This window comes from Myxocyprinus asiaticus, chromosome 16 (assembly GCF_019703515.2).
Source record: "Myxocyprinus asiaticus isolate MX2 ecotype Aquarium Trade chromosome 16, UBuf_Myxa_2, whole genome shotgun sequence".
NCBI classification, from domain to species: Eukaryota; Metazoa; Chordata; class Actinopteri; order Cypriniformes; family Catostomidae; genus Myxocyprinus; species Myxocyprinus asiaticus.
Genome location: NC_059359.1, coordinates 32974994 through 32994966, shown reverse-complemented (window position 1 = coordinate 32994966; position 19973 = coordinate 32974994). Strand labels below are relative to the sequence as shown.

The 19973-nt window shown below is 36.4% G+C and overlaps 1 protein-coding gene across 1 annotated transcript; it reads left to right on the top strand.

The window, feature by feature from the left end:
- Nucleotides 1-4497: 4497 nt before the first annotated feature.
- On the top strand, nt 4498-18312 carry LOC127454283 (serine/threonine-protein kinase 31-like). The gene is given in 24 exon segments (XM_051721377.1): nt 4498-4582; nt 4688-4740; nt 5207-5299; nt 5395-5466; nt 6479-6637; nt 6756-7067; nt 7567-7740; nt 9078-9224; nt 9333-9424; nt 11074-11230; nt 11548-11673; nt 12004-12186; nt 12302-12418; nt 13426-13545; nt 13963-14094; nt 14365-14466; nt 14703-14783; nt 14933-15058; nt 15579-15698; nt 15839-15925; nt 17472-17621; nt 17759-17884; nt 18002-18073; nt 18159-18312. Coding segments are annotated over 24 exon segments (2937 nt in total). The 5' UTR covers nt 4498-4551; the 3' UTR covers nt 18264-18312.
- Nucleotides 18313-19973: the final 1661 nt, after the last annotated feature.

The window sequence follows — 19973 nt, the reverse complement described above, 5'->3', positions numbered from 1 at the left end:
GATGAGTTCAAAGTCACACAACGATGTAAAGCAATGTTGAAGAGTGTATGCAGAACAATCCTATAACTGACCGAACCCCATTATTTATACCATGATCAATGGAAACATATAAATGCTTTACACTGCAACCCCTGCAATGTTCATGCCAAATCTACGTCCTTGGCTGTCTGGTACAACTAGTCCAGTATCTCTTAGAATTCTTACGTCAAACACACTATTGCAATAACACAAGTAAAATAAGCTAGGAACTAGAGTAAAGTTTAATGTGAATAAAACAAAATGTCAAATTTCTCAACATTTTAAGATGGCACATAAATATATGCAAAAACTCCAGAACACACCTTACAATCACACTGTCACTAACATTTATGTGTAGAAAGTTAACATAACTTTTACAGATTAAACAAATCACACGGTTGTAGCATAAAAGAAAAATGTCACATACATTCAAATGATCACAAAATCCCATGCATTGACAATAACTGATAAACTGACCATGGCTTGCACAAATCTCACTGCGATGTGGGCCTATGGTATCTCGAATGGTAGTTTGCCACACAAACTATTCAGTGCCACATTGTTAACTTCACCTAGCTTCCAAAAAGTTCATGCAGGGTTACATGCGGGACTGCTTTATTTAAATGCAATAATTCTTAAAAAACAAATATATATGCTGAGAAATTACGAGTCAGTCTCAATAAAGTTACAACATACAGAACTGATATGAAATATATGCTGAAAGGCACAAACCAATGCCATTCTAAACCTGAGATTCAATCTGTCATTCCTAAAAGACACCATGATTTCCACCTCCCGGAAGTTTCAAATAGGCCCAAAACTCTTTGAAGTAAGAGAGAAGGCATGGCATTTCTCCTCCAGCAGACTTAAAGAAGAAAAATGTATTTTCGCTACACTTGAATTTGCCCCGGATGTATATGAAGTCAGTTAGCCACTGATATTCGTGTGGCTTGAGGGATATTCTGGCAGAACACTGTGGGGATAAAAGCCCCTTGACCTAAGGATATGAATTTAAAAAAGGGACACAAATTGCAATTAGGCTCTATAACTATTTTTCTAAGTAATAATGGATTAAATAGACATTTAATTAATATTTTGTATAACATGAGCAGGCCTACTTTGATCACCAGATGACTATACCCCCAGCCAGCAATGGAAACCTCACCGACCAACATGCTGTTGAGAACACTTATCCTGTGTCCAGAGATGGAAATGAGATATCCAGAGAGAAGACCCATGAGGAGCCTGAGGTGAACTTGGCTTGCTTCCCTCCTCAGTTTTTCTGTAAGATGAGCAAGAAGCAGGTGAGTACAGCAGTGTGAGTTAAACTCATATCTGAACATAACTACAATGTGATACCTACTGAGAATCTAAGGGATGTGGACAGCAGCCTTCTTCTGGAAGAGTGCAATGGTTTCAATATCCAAAGGTTTTCCTGGAATTAAAGTGAGAGTCAATACTCTCACATTGCTCACATATAGCTTCAGTGTAGTGTGGAAAGATTAAGATTCAACCTCACTCAACTTTGAGCCCTTGACAGCCTGTCTGTGGGACTTCACATGTGTGTTAATGTCTTTGAGCTTCTGTCTCAGTTGTCTATGAATACGCTTCCTTGAATGCCATGTGAGCTGTGCGATTGGCCAAATCGTTCTGTTTAAAAACTTCAGAAAGGCCAAAACATCCAGAATGTAGTGTTCGACAGTCGTGATGGTCATTTTATCCTTTTCCCCTTTTACCCTTAATCAAGGAACAGTAGGTTTAATTTGATTGACATATTTTGCCAATGGCGTATTTTTGCAGTGCACCTAAATATTTAAAATGAGATAATATACTGTCTGAGGTCATATTCATTCATCTAATCAGGAAACATATCTTTTCATTTCACCATACAGGATTTTCTGGTACTCACTCATTAACCAGCTTCATGTTGTTCAAAAAGAGCAATGTATTCATTGAGGTATTTCCTTTGGCCATGTGGAGAATTAAGTTTTGTACATGATTGATCTTCAATTCTGTATTCTCTCTCGCTTTGCATAGGCGGCTCTTACCCAAGCAATTCCTGCGGAAACCTTTGAGAAGTTTCTGTACACAAAAGAAAGAATACAGCGGTTGCAGTTCCCAACAGTCATCATGCGTTTATAATTACAATGCTGCCAAATTTCCAACGGTGCGAAGAAGCTTACGGTACCATAGCCACCGTTGGGATTGAATGTTGGGAGTAAGTTGTGTAAAGGATGCATTTCTGAAGTTCTGCAAGCTCAGCTTCGAGGTTTGCTGTGACTTTGGCAAGATTTAAACCATTTTTACATTTATTTGTCATGGCCAGTCCAGAGGCACTGCTGGGATCTCGACTAGTAGTAGAAGACACTTGGATTAGTGAATGTCTGCAAGACTAAACAAGATAAAAAACAAGGTTAACCCTTAAACACATACCTTGGCTCTTTAGAGACCCGGGACCTCATTCCACCCCCTGTAACTCATCCATTTTTTGGAGTTGTGCCCAAACCTCTTTAGTATTCCTCAGTCTATTTCTTATAGTGTGACACACACAAATGGCCAAAATTACAACAATGTTTTTTTATATATAATGGTTTAAGTACCAAAAGCGTATAGGGTCTTTAGAGACCCAAGGTATAAGGGTGTCTGGGGTTTTTTTTTTTTTCGCACTTCCATAAATTATATTGTAGATTATGTTATGTGTAGCTCAATAAGTGTTTGACAGCCAGTTGCATCTCATGAAATTTCAAAGTGAAAATAATGAATCCTGTTCTTGATTTGTCCTGATTTGTTGCATTATCTCATTGATTTATGAAAAATAAAACATCCAAATATATCAATTTTATTATTTTCTAATTGTCTTGAAAATATTTTTTACATTTGACACTATAGGGCATTTTGTACATCCATTTTTGATTGACATAAGTGTAATACATGAATGTGTTTGGGAAAATTACCATGCGTTTGAGGGTTAAACAAGGTTAAAAACAGTTAATAAATAATGACTATATCTTATCTCCTAAATTCTTGTCAATACATCCTTTAATGTAAACCTATGGGACGTTTTTTCACCATCAAATTATTGGACTAATGATTGGGTTTTAAATACTAGGGTAGTAATACCGCACTGTTTAGAAACGGCTAACATTTGTGTTCATTTGTTATGAAGTAAACTAAAATGTCACCAAACATTACTTTTTTGGTGAGTTCTGTGTAGACGTCGTCGAGTTCTCCAAATGTCTCTCTCGAACTCTTTTGACTCAGAGCGGCACCTACAATGTGCAATGACACAAAGTTGAATTAGATGACAAAAGAGTGCACTTCGAAATTATTAGTAATCTGTCTGCATTTAAAAGACAACCATTTATAAACCAAGAAAAGCATTATAAATTGATTAATAAAGTGCTGGATTACCCTCTAGCCGACAGAGTTTGCTGAATTAACTTTTGTGATACAAAAATTAGATTTTATTTCATTTATTTTTATTTATTCAATGCCACAAGAACAAGAAAAATTAGATTTTAAAAGACATTTTCCCAGACAGTGATGACGCGTTTCCGCCTTATTTAGCAGCGTAAATCTTTTATATATATATATATATATATATATATATATATATATATATATATATATATATATATATATATATATATTATCAATTTTTTAAATATTGAGTGTAAATTTATAACATTATGCTTATTGATGTATATTTACCACTATGAATTATTGTTATATTACACTAAAATAAAAAAACTGAATTACCACAGCTGTGAGGGGGTTTCTATTACAGCTGTTGAAAGAGTGACAGTAAATTTGGCACCTTCTCTCTTCTGACTGTCTTAATCCACCGCTCTCTATTTTTACCTATTCTGGAAAGTCATTAAAATGTAAGCGTGTATTTTTTCTTTTGGTCTTGGATCAAATGGGTAAGTGAAAATAATATCTGCTGTGATCTCCCATTCACCGCTATTGAAGTTTACCCTGCAAACGTTTACTTCCGCATTCCAAAACCCGGAGTGTGAAAAAGGTCTATTCACTTGATGTATTAAAGACGTGCATTATTCGTTTTATAAGTTAACTAAATCAAAATTCAGTTGGAGTTAAAGTAAAATTAGGTTGACAATAATTATTTTATTTTCACTGTGACCTTTAAATAAACAAATTACTATATTACTATATTTGGGGCTTCACTAATTCATTTTGTACAGCTAAAAACTGACACAACAACAAAGATGAGATAAAACCTGAACAAGACGTCACTTACGTTCTCATTTCTAAATTAGCCTCATTACGAGCACATTTGTCACGAATCACAAGCCATAGACAAAACATATCGCAAATTATCTGTTTACATTAGTTAAATAACGCACGTCTTTGCACTGGCGACAGATTTCAGTAACAGGTCAACGGCAACAAAAGCTGTAAGACAAATGACATCACTTTCAAAATAAAACTACAACATTACTGCCATTCAGATCGGTAGGAGATTACAGATGATGATGGCTGCCATGTTGATGGTGATTTTAGGTAGATCTCATGGATCAGTCCGGGATTAAGCCTGAAAAAAGTGAGTTGCAGCATTTATGGTTTCCAGAGTCGTTATTGCTTGATTTTTGCTTTACACGAGAGCTAATATTTGTCTCATTAACTGTTTATCGTTGTTATGATTCAGTGGAGCTGGTTGTTGTCACTCATGTTGTGGATGCCATCACGTTTTGGGCTCAGGTAGGCACAGCATTTACTATCTTAACTCATGTTCACTCCCTTTGTCATTTAAATTGAATGATCTGATTGAGCTGTTAAGTTTATTGAGTCAGTAAATGTATGAATTGTTTCAACATTTCTAAATCTCAGTGTTGCAGGTTTCTGTATTTAAGTGTTAACTAATATTAGGTAATGGGTATTTATCAAAATACTTTGACAAACTAGACTGAAAAAGATTTCCAACAGTCAAGAAATCCCATTTAAAATGCATCTTAAGTTGCTTAACAACAGTTAAGTTGTCCTTTATGAATAAAAACAATGTCAAGATGTTAAAAAATGTTTACCCTCACCTTTTATGGGCGAAATCCAAACTGAAAGTGTCAGTATAATCCAAGTTGGAAAGTCAAAAAAATTTTGAGAATTACCCTATGTAGTATGTTAATCATGTTTATGGCTTGATGTTTGCTGTCAAACCAACATTCATCAGAGTGTGGCAGACAAAAATGAGAAGATAGATGCTGTACTTTCAGAAAAGTGCCCCACCGCCCTGATACTGAAGGGTAGACCAAGTCCACAGAAGGCAAGTCATATGGTTAAAAAAAAAGAGCAGGTCTATCTAAACAAGCAAGATTACATCTGATACATTGCCCGATGTTTTAAATGTCCCCCCCGTAGGTCTATGGAGCACGATATTCAGAAGACAAGTGCTGGTACAGGTGTAAAGTGCAACAGCAATCGGATGACAAGGTTTGTGAGATCTAAACAATAAAGCATATGACTACAAACTGTTTGTAATGTCTTAAACTTTGCCTCGGAAATTATCCAGAGTGTCACTTTAAAGGTGCCCTAAGCAATTTTCTTTAATGTTTCAATGGAGTCTGAGTGGACAATGGATTGGATAATTAAACCTATCAAGTGTGGATGCAGCATCACGCAAAAGCAAGAGTTTCCGATATCATTCGCTGAAGTATTTGTCACCCTTTATTAATTTATAAATTAATAAATACATTACAGGCACAAATTTCAGATAACAGGAGGGTTACAGAGATTAAGTGGGTAGTATTAGGCTGGTCATGAGATCTCAACATCGCAGCTACCCTGAAGGGGGACCTGCCCCATGTTGAATAAAACTGCTTTATCTAGGCCACTGATATGATTTGAGTCTTCATCTTATGTAAGACGACACTTCTTTCAAAAGTACTATTCATTTTTTTTTCTCCCCAATTTGGAATGTCCTCGTGGTGGCATAAATGACTTGCCACAATCCGGATGGCGGTGGACGAATCTCAGTTGCCTCCGCGTCTGAGACCGTCAATCCACACATCTTATCACGTGGCTTGTTGAGCGCATTACCGCGTAGATGTAGCACGTGTTGAGGCCCAAACTATCCTCCGCGGTATCCACGCACAACTCACCACATACCCCACAGAGAGCGAGAACCACACATTATAGCGACCACGAGGAGGTTACCCCATGTGACTCTACCCTCCCTAGCAACCGGGCCAATTTGGTTGCATAGGAGTCCTGGCTGGACTTTTTTTTTGTGCGTGTGTAAAGCTGTTTTACAGTGAAAAAAGTTCCTTGGTGCACCTTTAAATGACAACTTTGAGAATACTTAGAATAAAGAATAAAGTTATTTACCTTTACCAGAGGTATTTGACTTGAATCTTCTTAGGAGTTCTCAATTGTTTAGCTGCAGTTATGCTGTTTTTCCTATTTTATAATTTAGCACTGATGTGATTCGGTCTTTTCTGCTTAGTTCTACATTTTGTACATTGATTATGGAAATATGGAGATTGCCAGCCGGTCTGATTTAGTTGAACTCCCAGATGACTTGCAGACAACGGGGCTTGCAAAAAAGTACATGTTTTGGGGCTTTCATGTGTCAAGCGAACAGAATTCCCCACTTTATTCACAGGTATCTGACAAAACCGTTTTAAAGATTGTCAATTTAAATAATGAATAGGAATTTCAATACATCTTATTTTAGCTTATTATTTTACGTTTTGCTATGTGTCTGGTATTTTATTTTTTAGGGGAGGTCCTTCCTTCAGAATATGATTCATGGAAAGAACTTGCGTGTCCATAAAAAGTCAGTTTGCTTTGACGGAACCATCTTGGTTCAAGCCTTCCAGGGAAATCTAGACATTGGTGAGGAGCTGTTGAAATTTAAGTTTGCGAGAGTCAGTCTCCCAGGCAACAAGGAGAACTCCCTCCCCTCAGTTGGTCTGCAAGAACAGGCAGGACTATGGCCCACCAGGAACCCCCCAGTGCAGTTGGACAACCTCGGATCCTCATTAGGGTGCATGCCCAAATTACGACCAATTATCTCAGACCAGAAACCTCAAGTCAAGTAAGAGGCCAGCGTTTTTTGTAATTAACATTTTTTATTGATTCCTACAGTAAATAAAGAAAAGCAAAACATATATACATAGAATCAACATTTAAACCCCACAATTACCCCTCCCAATCCCCAACCCCACCCTGACCTTCAACAAACATTCCTGTGGTCACACATGAGTAGAGGCCAACTTTACTTGAATTTTAAGTTTAAAGAATTGCATTAAAACATATGCTACTCCTTGGAAACATATTTTGTAATGGTAATATTTTATATTTCTATTCACATTTGTGGCAGTGGGGTGTAGCATCCACTTGCCATTAGGTGTAATCCCAACCCTGCCGAGAACAACAATAACAAAAACATCTTTAACCATCCTAAGTTGTTTTGCTTGTCACCCAGCTGGTCTGACCAACTAACAAATGCCTAAAATCTCTCTAAACCAGTAAACCAGCTTAGGGTGTTTTAAAAAGGGATTTTCCAGGCAGATCTATTTATATGCATAGTGACTAACCCACATTTCTTTGCATTTTCTTAGGGAGCAGAAAACCACCATTGCTCTCCAGCCTGTGGAGAAATTAAATATTGACCAGGAACCTATAATAGAGATCAGGTCACAAAAGACAGATGTAGACGTACAGCAGGATACTGAGCTGAATGAGACAAAGTCTAAGCTGCAGGTGGCACTTTGACATTCTTAAATGTTTTATGTATTTCAGTTTATCACCAGAACCATTTCACATTCAAGCAATATAAAACATTGCCCAGTGTCCAAGATATTTCAAGAGGAAAGCGAGCATAGAAAGTATATAGAATGCATTAATTAGAAGACTAAGGAGACATTTACAGATATACTGCCTTGTGTTCTCATACCTTATGTTTAACCCTTTAAGCTCTGAGGGTGTTTAATGATTTCTTGTTTCAGTGGCATACCCAAAATTAAAGGCTTATAACTCGAGAAAAAAAACAACAACAACAAAAAACAAAACAAAAAAACACACACACACACACAAGGAGGGTGAAGTGTTTGGCATCATTGTAAAGAAAATGTTTTTTAATTATATAGATTATGAAAAATTACTTGATCCAAAGATTTACTTTTTTTCTAGTTTGACATTTTGTACATCAAGGTGTAAATAAGGTGGCCACTTTTGTTTTGTTCCCAATTATGTCAACTGTAAGTGATTACAATTTTGTGTTGATACGACAAAGCAATCAAAAGTTATAGCATTACAAAAATAATTTATCCTAGCATCCAAAAACGAATGTAATAGGCACCGATCACGTCTCTCTGTCCAACCAAAGATGATCCATGATGCTACATCATTTCTGATGACATCATCTGATCCATGTGCTTTCAGCCAGATGCTATGTGCACACTGTGCTTCGTGTTGATTATCTAAGGACCTATGTATACGATTATTTTGTGTGTGGGCTCATTTTATAGATAATCGCCTCCCCTTAGTAATGGTATGTGAGATTTTATATTCTGTTTATTTTTCGTAAAGCAAAAAGGCGGCATATGAGCAACACCTGTTCACATGAAACATAAATGTCAAATACAAATACTTATCTATTACTCACTACATTTTTATGATGAGTTTCACATTTTAACCGATTACAATATTATGTACAGTGCAACATTTTTAGTAATTTATCAAAATGGAACACTTCTGATTTGTCTGCAAATTTCAAAGCACTTGTTCAGTTTTGGTCACAATGCCTACATGCATTATAAAGAAGAGCTTCTAAGCTTTCAATCGATACTGATTGAAAGCTTCTATTGATATTTTGTGTTGGTCAAAACTGTAGTTATTAATATTTTGATTTGGTTGTTTTTCTCTAGGGCCTGCTTTTGGGCCCATCTGAGCTTAAAGGGTTAAAAATGCTTGCTCCTCTTGGTGCCACATGTTAGAAAACACACTTGATTGTATCATCAAACTTCTACATGTGAGAAACCCGGTTACATGTGAGAACATGCCTAGGATAATCTGTGGCCCCTGTTTTGTTTACCCAGAGGATGAGAGTGGTGATAGAAGAGAAGGAGATGGAGATCAAGAAGCTCAAAGAGGAAGGAAGTGCCATCCAGCAGTATTCAACTCTCCTGGGGCAGCAGCTTGAAGAGGCCAAATTGGAGCTCCAGGTACCAGTGGGATAGCACTGGGTGCTATGTTTCACACTTGTGTTTGTGAGATAGTTTGGGTGTTGGTTGTTCAGTGTCTTTTAGGCCACAACATGGGATAATTATATAAAGGTTTGTTCATATTTTCAGACAGTGAAGGAGATTAAATGTAATCATCCGACAACAGTTGCAGACAGAATTTCCCAGCTGGCTAAGAAAGTGGATTCTCTGAGGAAGCTAAGGCAAGATACTTAAGTAATAAATATGGTCTCATGGCGAAATTGTTCCAGATCATTAATTTAACATTAATACAAGTAGGAATTTTTTATAAGGTGGGTAAGGGGTCGTCTGAAAAGTCCACACATTGTGCTACAACGTGCTAATACTGTGAAGTGTGTGGTAAGGGACGTCTGAAAAGTCCACACATTGTGCTAAAACGGTGAATATTTTTATTGAAAAACAGAAAGTTAAATGTTCAATAAGATGTACAAAATTACACAGATCCAACAATGTTTGAATACAATCACTGAATCATAAATAAAGAAGTACAGGTGAAGGAAAAAAATAAATAATAATAAAAAATAAAAAAAAACAAACATGAAAATACATATAAACCAACACAGATGTATACCTAAATAAGAAAAAGAAGATAAATAATCGAAGAATTAAAAATAATTGTATTTTTTATAAGTCATGGGTCAAGAAAGTTCTCAACATATAAGAAAGAATATACACTTTTTATTATTATTTAACTCAAAAAGCATTTATTGCTAAAAGTGTCAGGGATGTGCTATGGGACCATCTGATAACATTTCTTGGTATTATTCATCTTCAATGTGGTATTACTGACCAGTACTGCAGCTCCCTATATGCATTTATGCAGTCTGCGTAGTGCATCTACTCCCTATGGGGGCACCATCTTATCCTAGGGGGGCACCAGAAACTCTACCGGCTGCTGTTCCTCGCACATATGAAAAAGTTATTTTAGTATGCTTTTAAATATCACAAACCTCCGTGTGGAAGATGTATTAAATGAAAAATAAATACACAATACTTGAAGAAAAGCTTTAATGTGCTTTACTGGAACACTGACATTAGCCCAAGTCTATTAAATTATTGTTTAAATTATTTTGCTTACATTTGAAACCTGTCGGCAATATTGCCTGGATGAAATAAATCACAGAATACAAAACAGAAAGGAAAAACAAAATACATTAAATTAAAAAATTACCAAATGAAAAAAAATATATATTGCCAAAAAAAATATATATATAATAATAATAATAATAATAATTCAAATAAATAAATTAACAAACAAAATATTGGTAATTCAATATTAAAATATTGGTAATAAAATATTATTAGGCCTATATATTAATTCCCTTTTATATAATTTATAAAATAATCTTGCCCTATAATTCTGTGAACTTAAAAAAGGTTGGCTGAATAACTTTCTCAGAATGTTCAATACTTGTTTTTTATCAAGACTAGTTAATACCATGTTCACTTCCAGAAATACTAAAGTGTATAAATCTTTACAATATTTTAAATCTACCCCTCTCTACCTTGACCCGCATTTACTGAGCTTCTTAATCTGCAAATGTAAATTACATAATTATGGCACAACATTTTTTTTTTCATTCATTTGTAATATCATTTTTTTTTATCACAGTCTTTCTGATAATATCAGAAATTCCATCTTTCTTTAATGTCAATAATGTTTAACACCGCTTAACACGGTGAATTCTTGTTGCATTATGGACCGTAAACGTGTTGTGCTTGTGATGGAGCATTAGTGGAGAGCACTTGGAGTGAGAAAAGAAAAAAGTGACGCTCCTCACTCCAGGCAAAATGATGCCGCTCCACTCACATACTCTGGTCTGAACCCCAGGGAGAGTAACCCATGCTCTACTGCTGAGGATCACCTGTTAGAATCCATCACCATCATCATGAACTACAGGATCTCAATGCCTTTGAGCTCAGAGAAGCTGGAGCTTGCATGGAAAGTGTATGATCAAACCCTGAAGAATCTAAGAGCATGTCAAACTGTGAGTAAAACTTACAGAACATAAAAGCAATGCATAAATTCATTTTTTAATTATGTGCCTATTGGTATCTGTATGTAAACAGTGGTAATACCTATTTAGAATAAGATCAGAAAATGGTGAATGTTATCTTAGATTTATTAGGTTTCAATCCTCCTTACATAATATCCTTCTCTAGCAGTGTGATACAGGAAATGTAAAAAAAGTAAAACTGTTTTTGCAAGAAATGTTCTTACCCTTTATTCAGAATCTTTGCATGTTGAAAAGGTGAGTAGTGAGTTTGTAGCGGTATTGAAGCTGACCTATGTGTGTTCTGTCAGATGGGGGAAATAGAGTCTCTGGTGAACAGCAGGAATGAGGCCCGCAATGCTCTCTCAGCTGCTGTGGACAACTTCCTGCTGGAGATAGACAAGCTACCAATTAATGATCGCCTTGGTAGGCTGAAGGTGTGTATGTTTTTAGCCTAACTAATACAAGTTATGATTCAGCATGCACAGATTCATCACTTGCTGATTTTGTATCGAATAGGTTTCCATATAGTATCAGATTTTTGTCATTGTGTTCCTGGGAAGAAAGAGTAGGTCTGGCCTGCTTTGTGTCCCGTTCCTATGTCCTGTCTCCTTCCTATCTAATAAAAGTGTAAAGTTCCCTACATGGAAAAAATTGTCAGTCTTATGTGGCCAGGAGTCCAGCAATAGAGAAGTGCACCACACTGTGCTTCAAGCACCACCAGCTTTCCATTGCAGCCTGTTTACCTGAGCCATCTGGATCTGCAGGAAGTTGGGTCATCATTGAGTGCAATGTTTAATTCAGTTGCACTGGAGGAGCAAACAGAGGAATATTCTTTTGAGAGGTTCTGTGAGTGGAAGAGACAGAAACACCAGAAAATCAAGAATGTGCAAAGAGCTACAGATGAAGCTCTCCTTGCCCTTAGCAACTGGGCAGCCAGACTTAGCAAGGTATGTTTGCTAATGTAAACAACTGTGAACCACTGGTGTACAGTATCAAGGTACTTTATTATTTTTCTGCTCCATAATTGGAGGCTCTTGTTCACGGCTGCTTGAATCTTTTCAGTTTTTGTGTTTGATGGAGAAAACGTCACTGACAGAGGAAGATGTTGCTGAAGGTGTGGGTGAGATCCTGATGAATGCTGACACAGCCGTGTGTGAAGAACTCACTACTGCATTCTCTGTAAGAGTTTCTTTCATAATTTACAAATTGTATCAGAATTTCAACATGCAATCCTTTGCCCTCCTTTTTTTATATATCAAACTTTTTGGGACAGCGTAATGATTCTGTGTTGGCAACAAAAATGCTGCAGGTTCAGTCTCGAGGGGTCGACCCATGAACTGAATAGTTACTATTACAAAGATCAGGGCCCAGTTGAAAGCCCTTAGTTAAGAAGTTAAAGGGATAGTTCACCCAAAAATGAACAATTCTTTGATCATTTACTCATCCTCATGCCATCCAAGATGTGAATGACTTTCTTCTGCTGAACACAAATATTTTTAGAATATCTCAGCTCTGTAGTTCCATACTATGCAAGTGAATGGTGACCAAAAGTAATCCATACAACTCCAGTGATTTAATCCATGTCTTCTGAAGTGATATGATATGTGTGAGTAAGAAACAATCAATATTTAAGTACTTTTTTGCAATCAGTCTCCACTTTCACATTCTTCCTTTGTTTTTGTTGATTTGCATTCTTTGTGCATATCACCACCTACTGGGCAGGGAGGAGAATTTAAATGTCTTAAATATTGGTCTGTTTCTCAACCACTATCATATCCCTTCTGAAGATATAGATTTGACAAATTGATTACATTTATGCTACCTTTATGTGCTTTCTGGAGCTTTACATTTTTGGACCACATTCATTGGTTTGTGAGGACCTACAGAGCTGAAATATTCTTCTAAAAATATTTGTTGTGTTCAGCAGAAGAAAGAAAATCATACACATCTGGGATGGCATGAGGGCGAGTAAATGATAATTTTAAGTTTTTTGGTGAACTGTCCCTTTTAAGAAAGCTCTTATTGACGATAACCTTTGTTAGTTTCTGCTAACAGTTTCTTGCAACTGGGTGCTTGAGCTGGGCACAAAACCAGGTTGCTTGAAAGGGACTTTTTTCAGTAGGAAATGCATTTGACCTAATTTTGGAATAGACAACTGGACAATTTGTTTTCCATTGTTTTCATAGGAACAGGAAAGTCATGAGAGGAAAATAGTGTGCAATGCCTTTCACAAAGCCATGCAGGACATCCAAAGAGAGCGTTGTTTGTTAGAGGACATCAGGCAGAAGTATGAACTCAACACAAAGGTAAGAGAAGCTCCACTTTCACACCTGATATTAACATCAGTTTCTGGCAATCCAATCAAAGGGGCCAATGCTAAATAGCTACTGGTGCAAAGCATTTTATGATCCGATCACTAAAACCACATTCACAGGTAGTCAAATGCATGTGACCACATCACTTTTGCAGTGTAAATGTTAATCTTGTGAAAGCTAATGATTTGCATTTTGGTTTTGGATGACTTATCTTATTTCCTATTTGGATTGCCAAATGAATGCATGCATGACTCTCTTTATAGGTCTTTTTTTTTCTCCGATAGTATAGATGGAAAATCTGATATGCTTTACATCTTTTATTACTGCCAGATTTCTCCTAGCTGCAAAGAGGTATCAGGGTTGTTAATATCAGGACGGTTGACTTATCTTTTTCATGTTTAACCACAGTTTAAGCAGGAAGTCCAGCAGTGGGAGAGCAGCCCTCCTAAAGCAGATGAGCTGTTTTCAGTGAAAAAGCGCATCAGGAGCCTGCGATCTCAGCTTCGCTGGAAACTGGTAGAGGTCAGCTGTCTGGAGGAGGTGAGAACAATCCAACCTGAATGTGCTCTGATAACTACATGATGGGAATGCTGTTCACAAAATGAACTGACCTGTTTTAGGATTTCCCACAGCATGTTAGTTATGGAGGGAGATTAGATAACCAGGGGCAAATATTAGTGATTAATTTATTATTCATTATATGCAGCACTAATTTATGCTCATCTGTTGTTTGATTAGTATATTACCTATTAAGTAATTGGCAGTGCTGATTGTACATAATGGGATTGATCAGTTTGAGTTTTTTCACAGGCAGAAGAGCTGGACCTGCCTGAGATTCTTAAGAAGAAGGAGGAGATCGCTGAGACGAGAAATGCTCTCTTTCAAGAAATCAGCCACGAGAAGAAGCAATATGTATGTTTAGATGTACATAGTTATATCAAATTCTCAGAAGATGCTGGGCAAAGACTCTTTTAATGAACATGCCTTATATCCAAAAGTTTCTTTTAGTTAGAGAATGGCAGTCCAAACACAATCACCACAAAGAAATGTACGAACATGAATTGTGTATGATGGATGTTTCATTTTGCGTTTGCAATAGATTTTTAGTCTGCACAAAAAATAAGTGTCTATAATGTGTTCTTGTGCAGAAAATGTTGTGTGACCTGGTGAACAGTGGCTTTCCAGAACTACCGATGATCTACCCTGATGCTGACATAAAAAGCTTCATGGTGAATACTTTTTTGAATCGTTAGTAAAAAAAAAAAAAATAAATAAATAAAAAAAAAAGAAATATGAAAGGAAGTCTATATTTTCACTCAAAGTGTGCACAAAAAGAAAATTTGAACTGCATATGGATGTTCATTCCTTGTGGTTTCAGAGCTCTGCAGGGCTGTTAATGAAGAGCTTGGACAGAGACATGTTTGACGCAGAGCCAATGAGAGAGCTGAGTGGACGGAGACCTCTTTTAAGCACAGACTTCCAGGGGCAGAAAGTAGTCCTGAAGGTCATCTACAACCCAGTGTATTCATTTGCTTTGCTTAAGTCAAGGAACCGTAAGAGGCATCTGCCAACAAATGATTCTAGACATTTTCTCAGAAGTAACTTCATGCTTCTGAGCCATATCTGCTAGCACTTTTAACTAACGGGTCTCAAGGTGATTTTTAGTGTATGTATGAAGTCAGTTCCCCTCAAGTTCACACAGGTGTCCTTGCAGAGTAACCACAGGTGTAGTTCATCTCATTAACTATGGACATGTTCAGCCAAGCTTGACAACCAGAAAGTGTCCAAATACTTTCTTAATTTTGAAGAGTTTACCTGCTGTTTTATCATTTCAAACCTCTTTTTGTAAAATGTTAGGCTTGTAAAGTATGCTCGCGTATGCTATCTTCCCCTTTAAATAACTTATCTAATGCAATTACATTCATATTTTTACATTTTTAATTGTAGCTTGTGTCCTAATACTGTACATTATAACATGTTAACTTTGCTGAATGTTTATTAGTGATCTGGGTTATTTCTTACAGTGCTACACCATAGATGAAGAGTCTGAGGAGAAGATGCTTAAACAGGCTGCCCAGTATCACAGAGCTCAGCAGCAGAATCCGTCTACAACTGTGCCTCTTTTGGCCCTGTTTTGCGGCAAAGTGCTATCTTTTTTTCTTCTTTATAACTTATTAGTTTAACATTAGGTTCAGACTTTACATTGCAGAGTGGTTTCAATGATCTTACTGCTCTGTGGCATTAATACCAGTGTTTGTGGAAAACCTGTTCTGTTTTTATCCAGTCTGATCCACTGGCCTACATCATGGTACCACACTACTCTAACGTAAATCTCAGAGCCATTCAGAAATCCTCCCCACTGTCCCCTTCTGTGAGTGCCTTTATCACTTCCAAATGTATTTGTAGGTTTTATAGACAGATGGTAAAATTTGTCAGATGAACATAAAACACATGAAGTGTGTAATTTCTTTTATGTTAAACTGCATTTTCCTGTCTCCACTTAAATGAAAATACTCTCATCATTTAATCAACCTCATACCATCCCAGATGTGTATGACTTTCTTTCTTCTGAACACAAATGAATATTATTAGAAGAATATGGCAGCTCTGTAGGTCCTCACAATGCAAGTAAATGGGTACCAAAACTTTGAAGCTCCAAAAAGCACATGAAGGCCACATAATAGTAATCCATATGACTCCAGTGTTTTAATCCACATCTTCTGAAGTGATATGATCAGTGTAGGTGAGAAACTCCACAAAGTGATAGTATTTTCACTTTTCAGGGAAATTAACCTAGTGGCTTACTTACAGGTGTTGGTAAGAAACAGATCAATGTTTAAGTTCTTTTTTATTATCACTCTCCACTTTCACATCCATCTTCTCGTTTATGGCAGTTCGCATTCTTTGTGCATATTGCACCTATTGGGCAGGGAGGAGAATTTAGAGTAAAAAGGACTTAAATATTGATCTGTTTCTTACCAACACCTGTAAATGCTGTCACTCTGTGGAGCTTTAAAAACATTTCTCTGTTGGTTTGAACATCCTGACCAGCCCAGCACATTAACATTGGCTCAATGAAAGGAATATTCCAGGTTAGATACAGGTTAAGCTAAATCGACAGCATTTGTGGCATAATGTAGATATTCACCACAAAAAAATGATTTCGATTTGTCCCTCAATTTCTTTAAAAAAAGCAAAAATCGAGGTTACAGTGAGGCTAATACAATGGAAGTGAATGGGGACAATCTGTAAACATTAAAATACTCACTGTTTCAAAAGTATAGATACGAGATGTATGTAAACAGTATGTGTGTAAAGATGATTTTAGTGTGATAAAATCACTTACTAACCCTTTCTGTGTAAAGTTATAGCCAATTGTAAAATTTTCAAGACCCTAAAAATAACAATTTAAACAACTTTACAGCTCAAATAATACACAAGTTTTAGCAGAAGAATTAATGTAAGTGCTTTGTTAAAGTTATAAGCTTCACATTTCTGCCTTTAAACCCTCAAAATTGGCCCCATTCACTTGCATTGTAAGTGCCTCACTGTTACTCAGATTTTTTTTTTTAGGGAAGAGTAGAAATACATTTTTGTGGTAATCATAAATGCTGTCGATTGAGCATAACTTGTACTGAACACTGAATATTCCTTTAATGGTGCAAGTTTGAGGTGTTCTACCAATTGCAGATGGTGGAGTGTTCATGAAAACTGTTTGAAAACATTATTATTGTCATTATTTTTGCTATTGCATTTGGTGATGCTAGTGGAGCAGATATTACACACTTGGCCTTTAAAATTAAAGTGTTAGTGCTAGCAGATAGCATAAAGGGTACATAATAATTATTTGTTAACATTAAAAATTGTGAGGGGGAAAAAAGCTGTTTTTTGACATCTGATGTGTTGTGGCCCTGTAGGAGATTAAGAAGGTAATGAAAGGCGTAACTCTGGGTCTACAGAGTCTCCATGCAGCGTCTGTTACTCATGCATCTCTACACCCCAATAATGTGTTTGTCATTGGCAGAGAGAAAGGCATTGTGGGGGATTATGATCTCACAAAAACACCTGTAAGTGGCACAAACACACATAAAAGGTTAAGTAGCATTATTGATTATTTAATCTTTTAAAAACTAAATGGAAACGGAATTCACTCTTGAATATTGATCCTCAGAGTGAATTATGTTTTTGTTTGTTTTACTCATAGGAGCAGAGGGTGACTGACAGTGGAATGGTTGCTGGCACCATCAGTTTGGTGGCTCCAGAGTTGAGACGTGGTAAGCCCCCCTCCCAAGCCAGCGACATGTATGCGTTTGGAGGCATCATGCTTTGGGTAGGAACTATTACACAAATCTTTCTCTTCTTTGTCGTGATAATAGTATACATGGTAATTGCCACGATGCAATGCAAAGTCTTTTTCAATCAGCTGAGAGGAATTATTTGTTCACAGCTACATGTTCCAGACTTTAATGGAGCTCTAGAGAGTGAGCATCTACATGTAGAGCTCACTGGACTACATCTGGTATGTGGAATCTTGTAGCTGGTAAATACTAGTTTAAAATAATTACACAACTATTATTCAGACTTGTTTAATGTGTCTCTGACAGGATGCCAATTTACAAGTCCTCCTCTCAAAGCTACTGGTTTCATCTGAAAGACTTTCTGCCCCTGAGACTCTTAAGCATGACTACTTCCTCTCAGCTGATATATAAGTGAAAAGTTTTCATGTTTGCATTGTTTTTCTTTAAAAAAAACAAAAAACAGGAGGGGTTTGTTTGTTCCTTACTCACTGTTTTGTGTTCCTAGAATAAATGACAATAAATATATAGAGGCAGAAAAAAGTCTTTTGCACTATGTGCATCAGAGAGGCACAGTTTCTAGTTTCGTAAGAAATGTAGTTTCTTCATTTTGGCTTCTTGATATTTTGTCCTGTCCCGACCCTGGTCAGTATATAACAGGAAAGGTTGCCAGCTGCAGTCTCTGTTATAGACAAGTACTTTTCTTTGATATTGCCCAGTTTGAAAAGTGTCTCCCTATTATCTCGCATCTGTAGCTGGTTAAAGGGTCTTTATAAGTTTCAATTCTTTTGGTTCCTTATTTTCTCTTTTTCAGTATCATCAAAATGACACATTGATAGAACAGAAAACTTTTGAAAGAATTTGAATTCTATCTTTTTTTTGTCCCTTCAACTAATTTGTGAGGAAACGGCTCATTCTCATTAGTGCATGCTTTGACCACAGCTCAATCAACCTGCACATAAAATGTGATTCTTTACCTTGGATAGGCATCTCTCCAGAGAAGTTGGTACTCCACTAGTCTCAGCCTCTCTGCCGTTTTAGTCAAAGGTCTGGCTGAGCGAGACTAATAATCCACTAAACTTTTGAAAAAGTCAGCATTTTCTGTGTTTTTCAAACACATCAGTCCAAACATTATTAAAAGGTACAATTTATGTCACTTAGAATGATGTTATTAGTTAGGAGACTTAGTTAGGTTGTCTTACTGGTAGAGAGACTGGATGACCCAAGGTTATTTGGTAGAATATAGAACTGTTGAGCTTCATTCGATTCCAATTATTGCTGAGGTCATACTAAGTGGTTAGTCCATATGATAAAACTTTTAATATGCTTTTCATCCAGCAGTTTAACCTTGAAAATTAATATCCTATGCAAATGTCCTCTGGTGTTTGCCTGAAAGATGAATTGAGGAGCTGAATTTTTTTACCTCTGTATTATTCAAGGGTTGGATCCATATTACTCTGTTCTAATTGCCTGACAGCCAAACTGTCATTACAATGACAACTTTAATAGAATCTTCAGACAAAATATAATTTTCCTTATTTTTCAGGGAAATATTTGTTTTCTCTCTGAAAACATTATGTTGTATAGTTTGCACATCACACACCTTGTTAGATGATTCATCCCTTGAGTTTATACTTGCTTTAAAAAGATGGTGACATTCCTTGTCATGTTTAACATTTTAAATGTGCTCCAGACCCGCTATAAGAACACAAGCAATTGCGCTCAATAAGATACAAGTGAGCTGCACTGCCAATAAAACTCTCAAAGGAAATCAGTCATCAGAGGATGGTAAGTAAAATAATTTTCATTTTGTTTATGATCTCATGTAAAGCATTTGTGGTTGCTGTGCAATTTCCAGTCACAAGTAAGATACAGTGGTCACCAGGGCTCATTGTCACAAGGGCAATGTCTAGTAACTATAAGATTTTAAGTCAAAAGTCTAATTACACAAAGGCTTGTTTTGTTTGGCAGTGATTTTGTGTGTTGGTTTCAAACCGCTAGTTCAAAACTCAGCTTTGTTTTTTATTAATATTGTTATTTTTGGAGAATTCTTCTGAACATCTATAGTAAAATTCCAAATATATATATATATATATATATATATATATATATATATATATATAT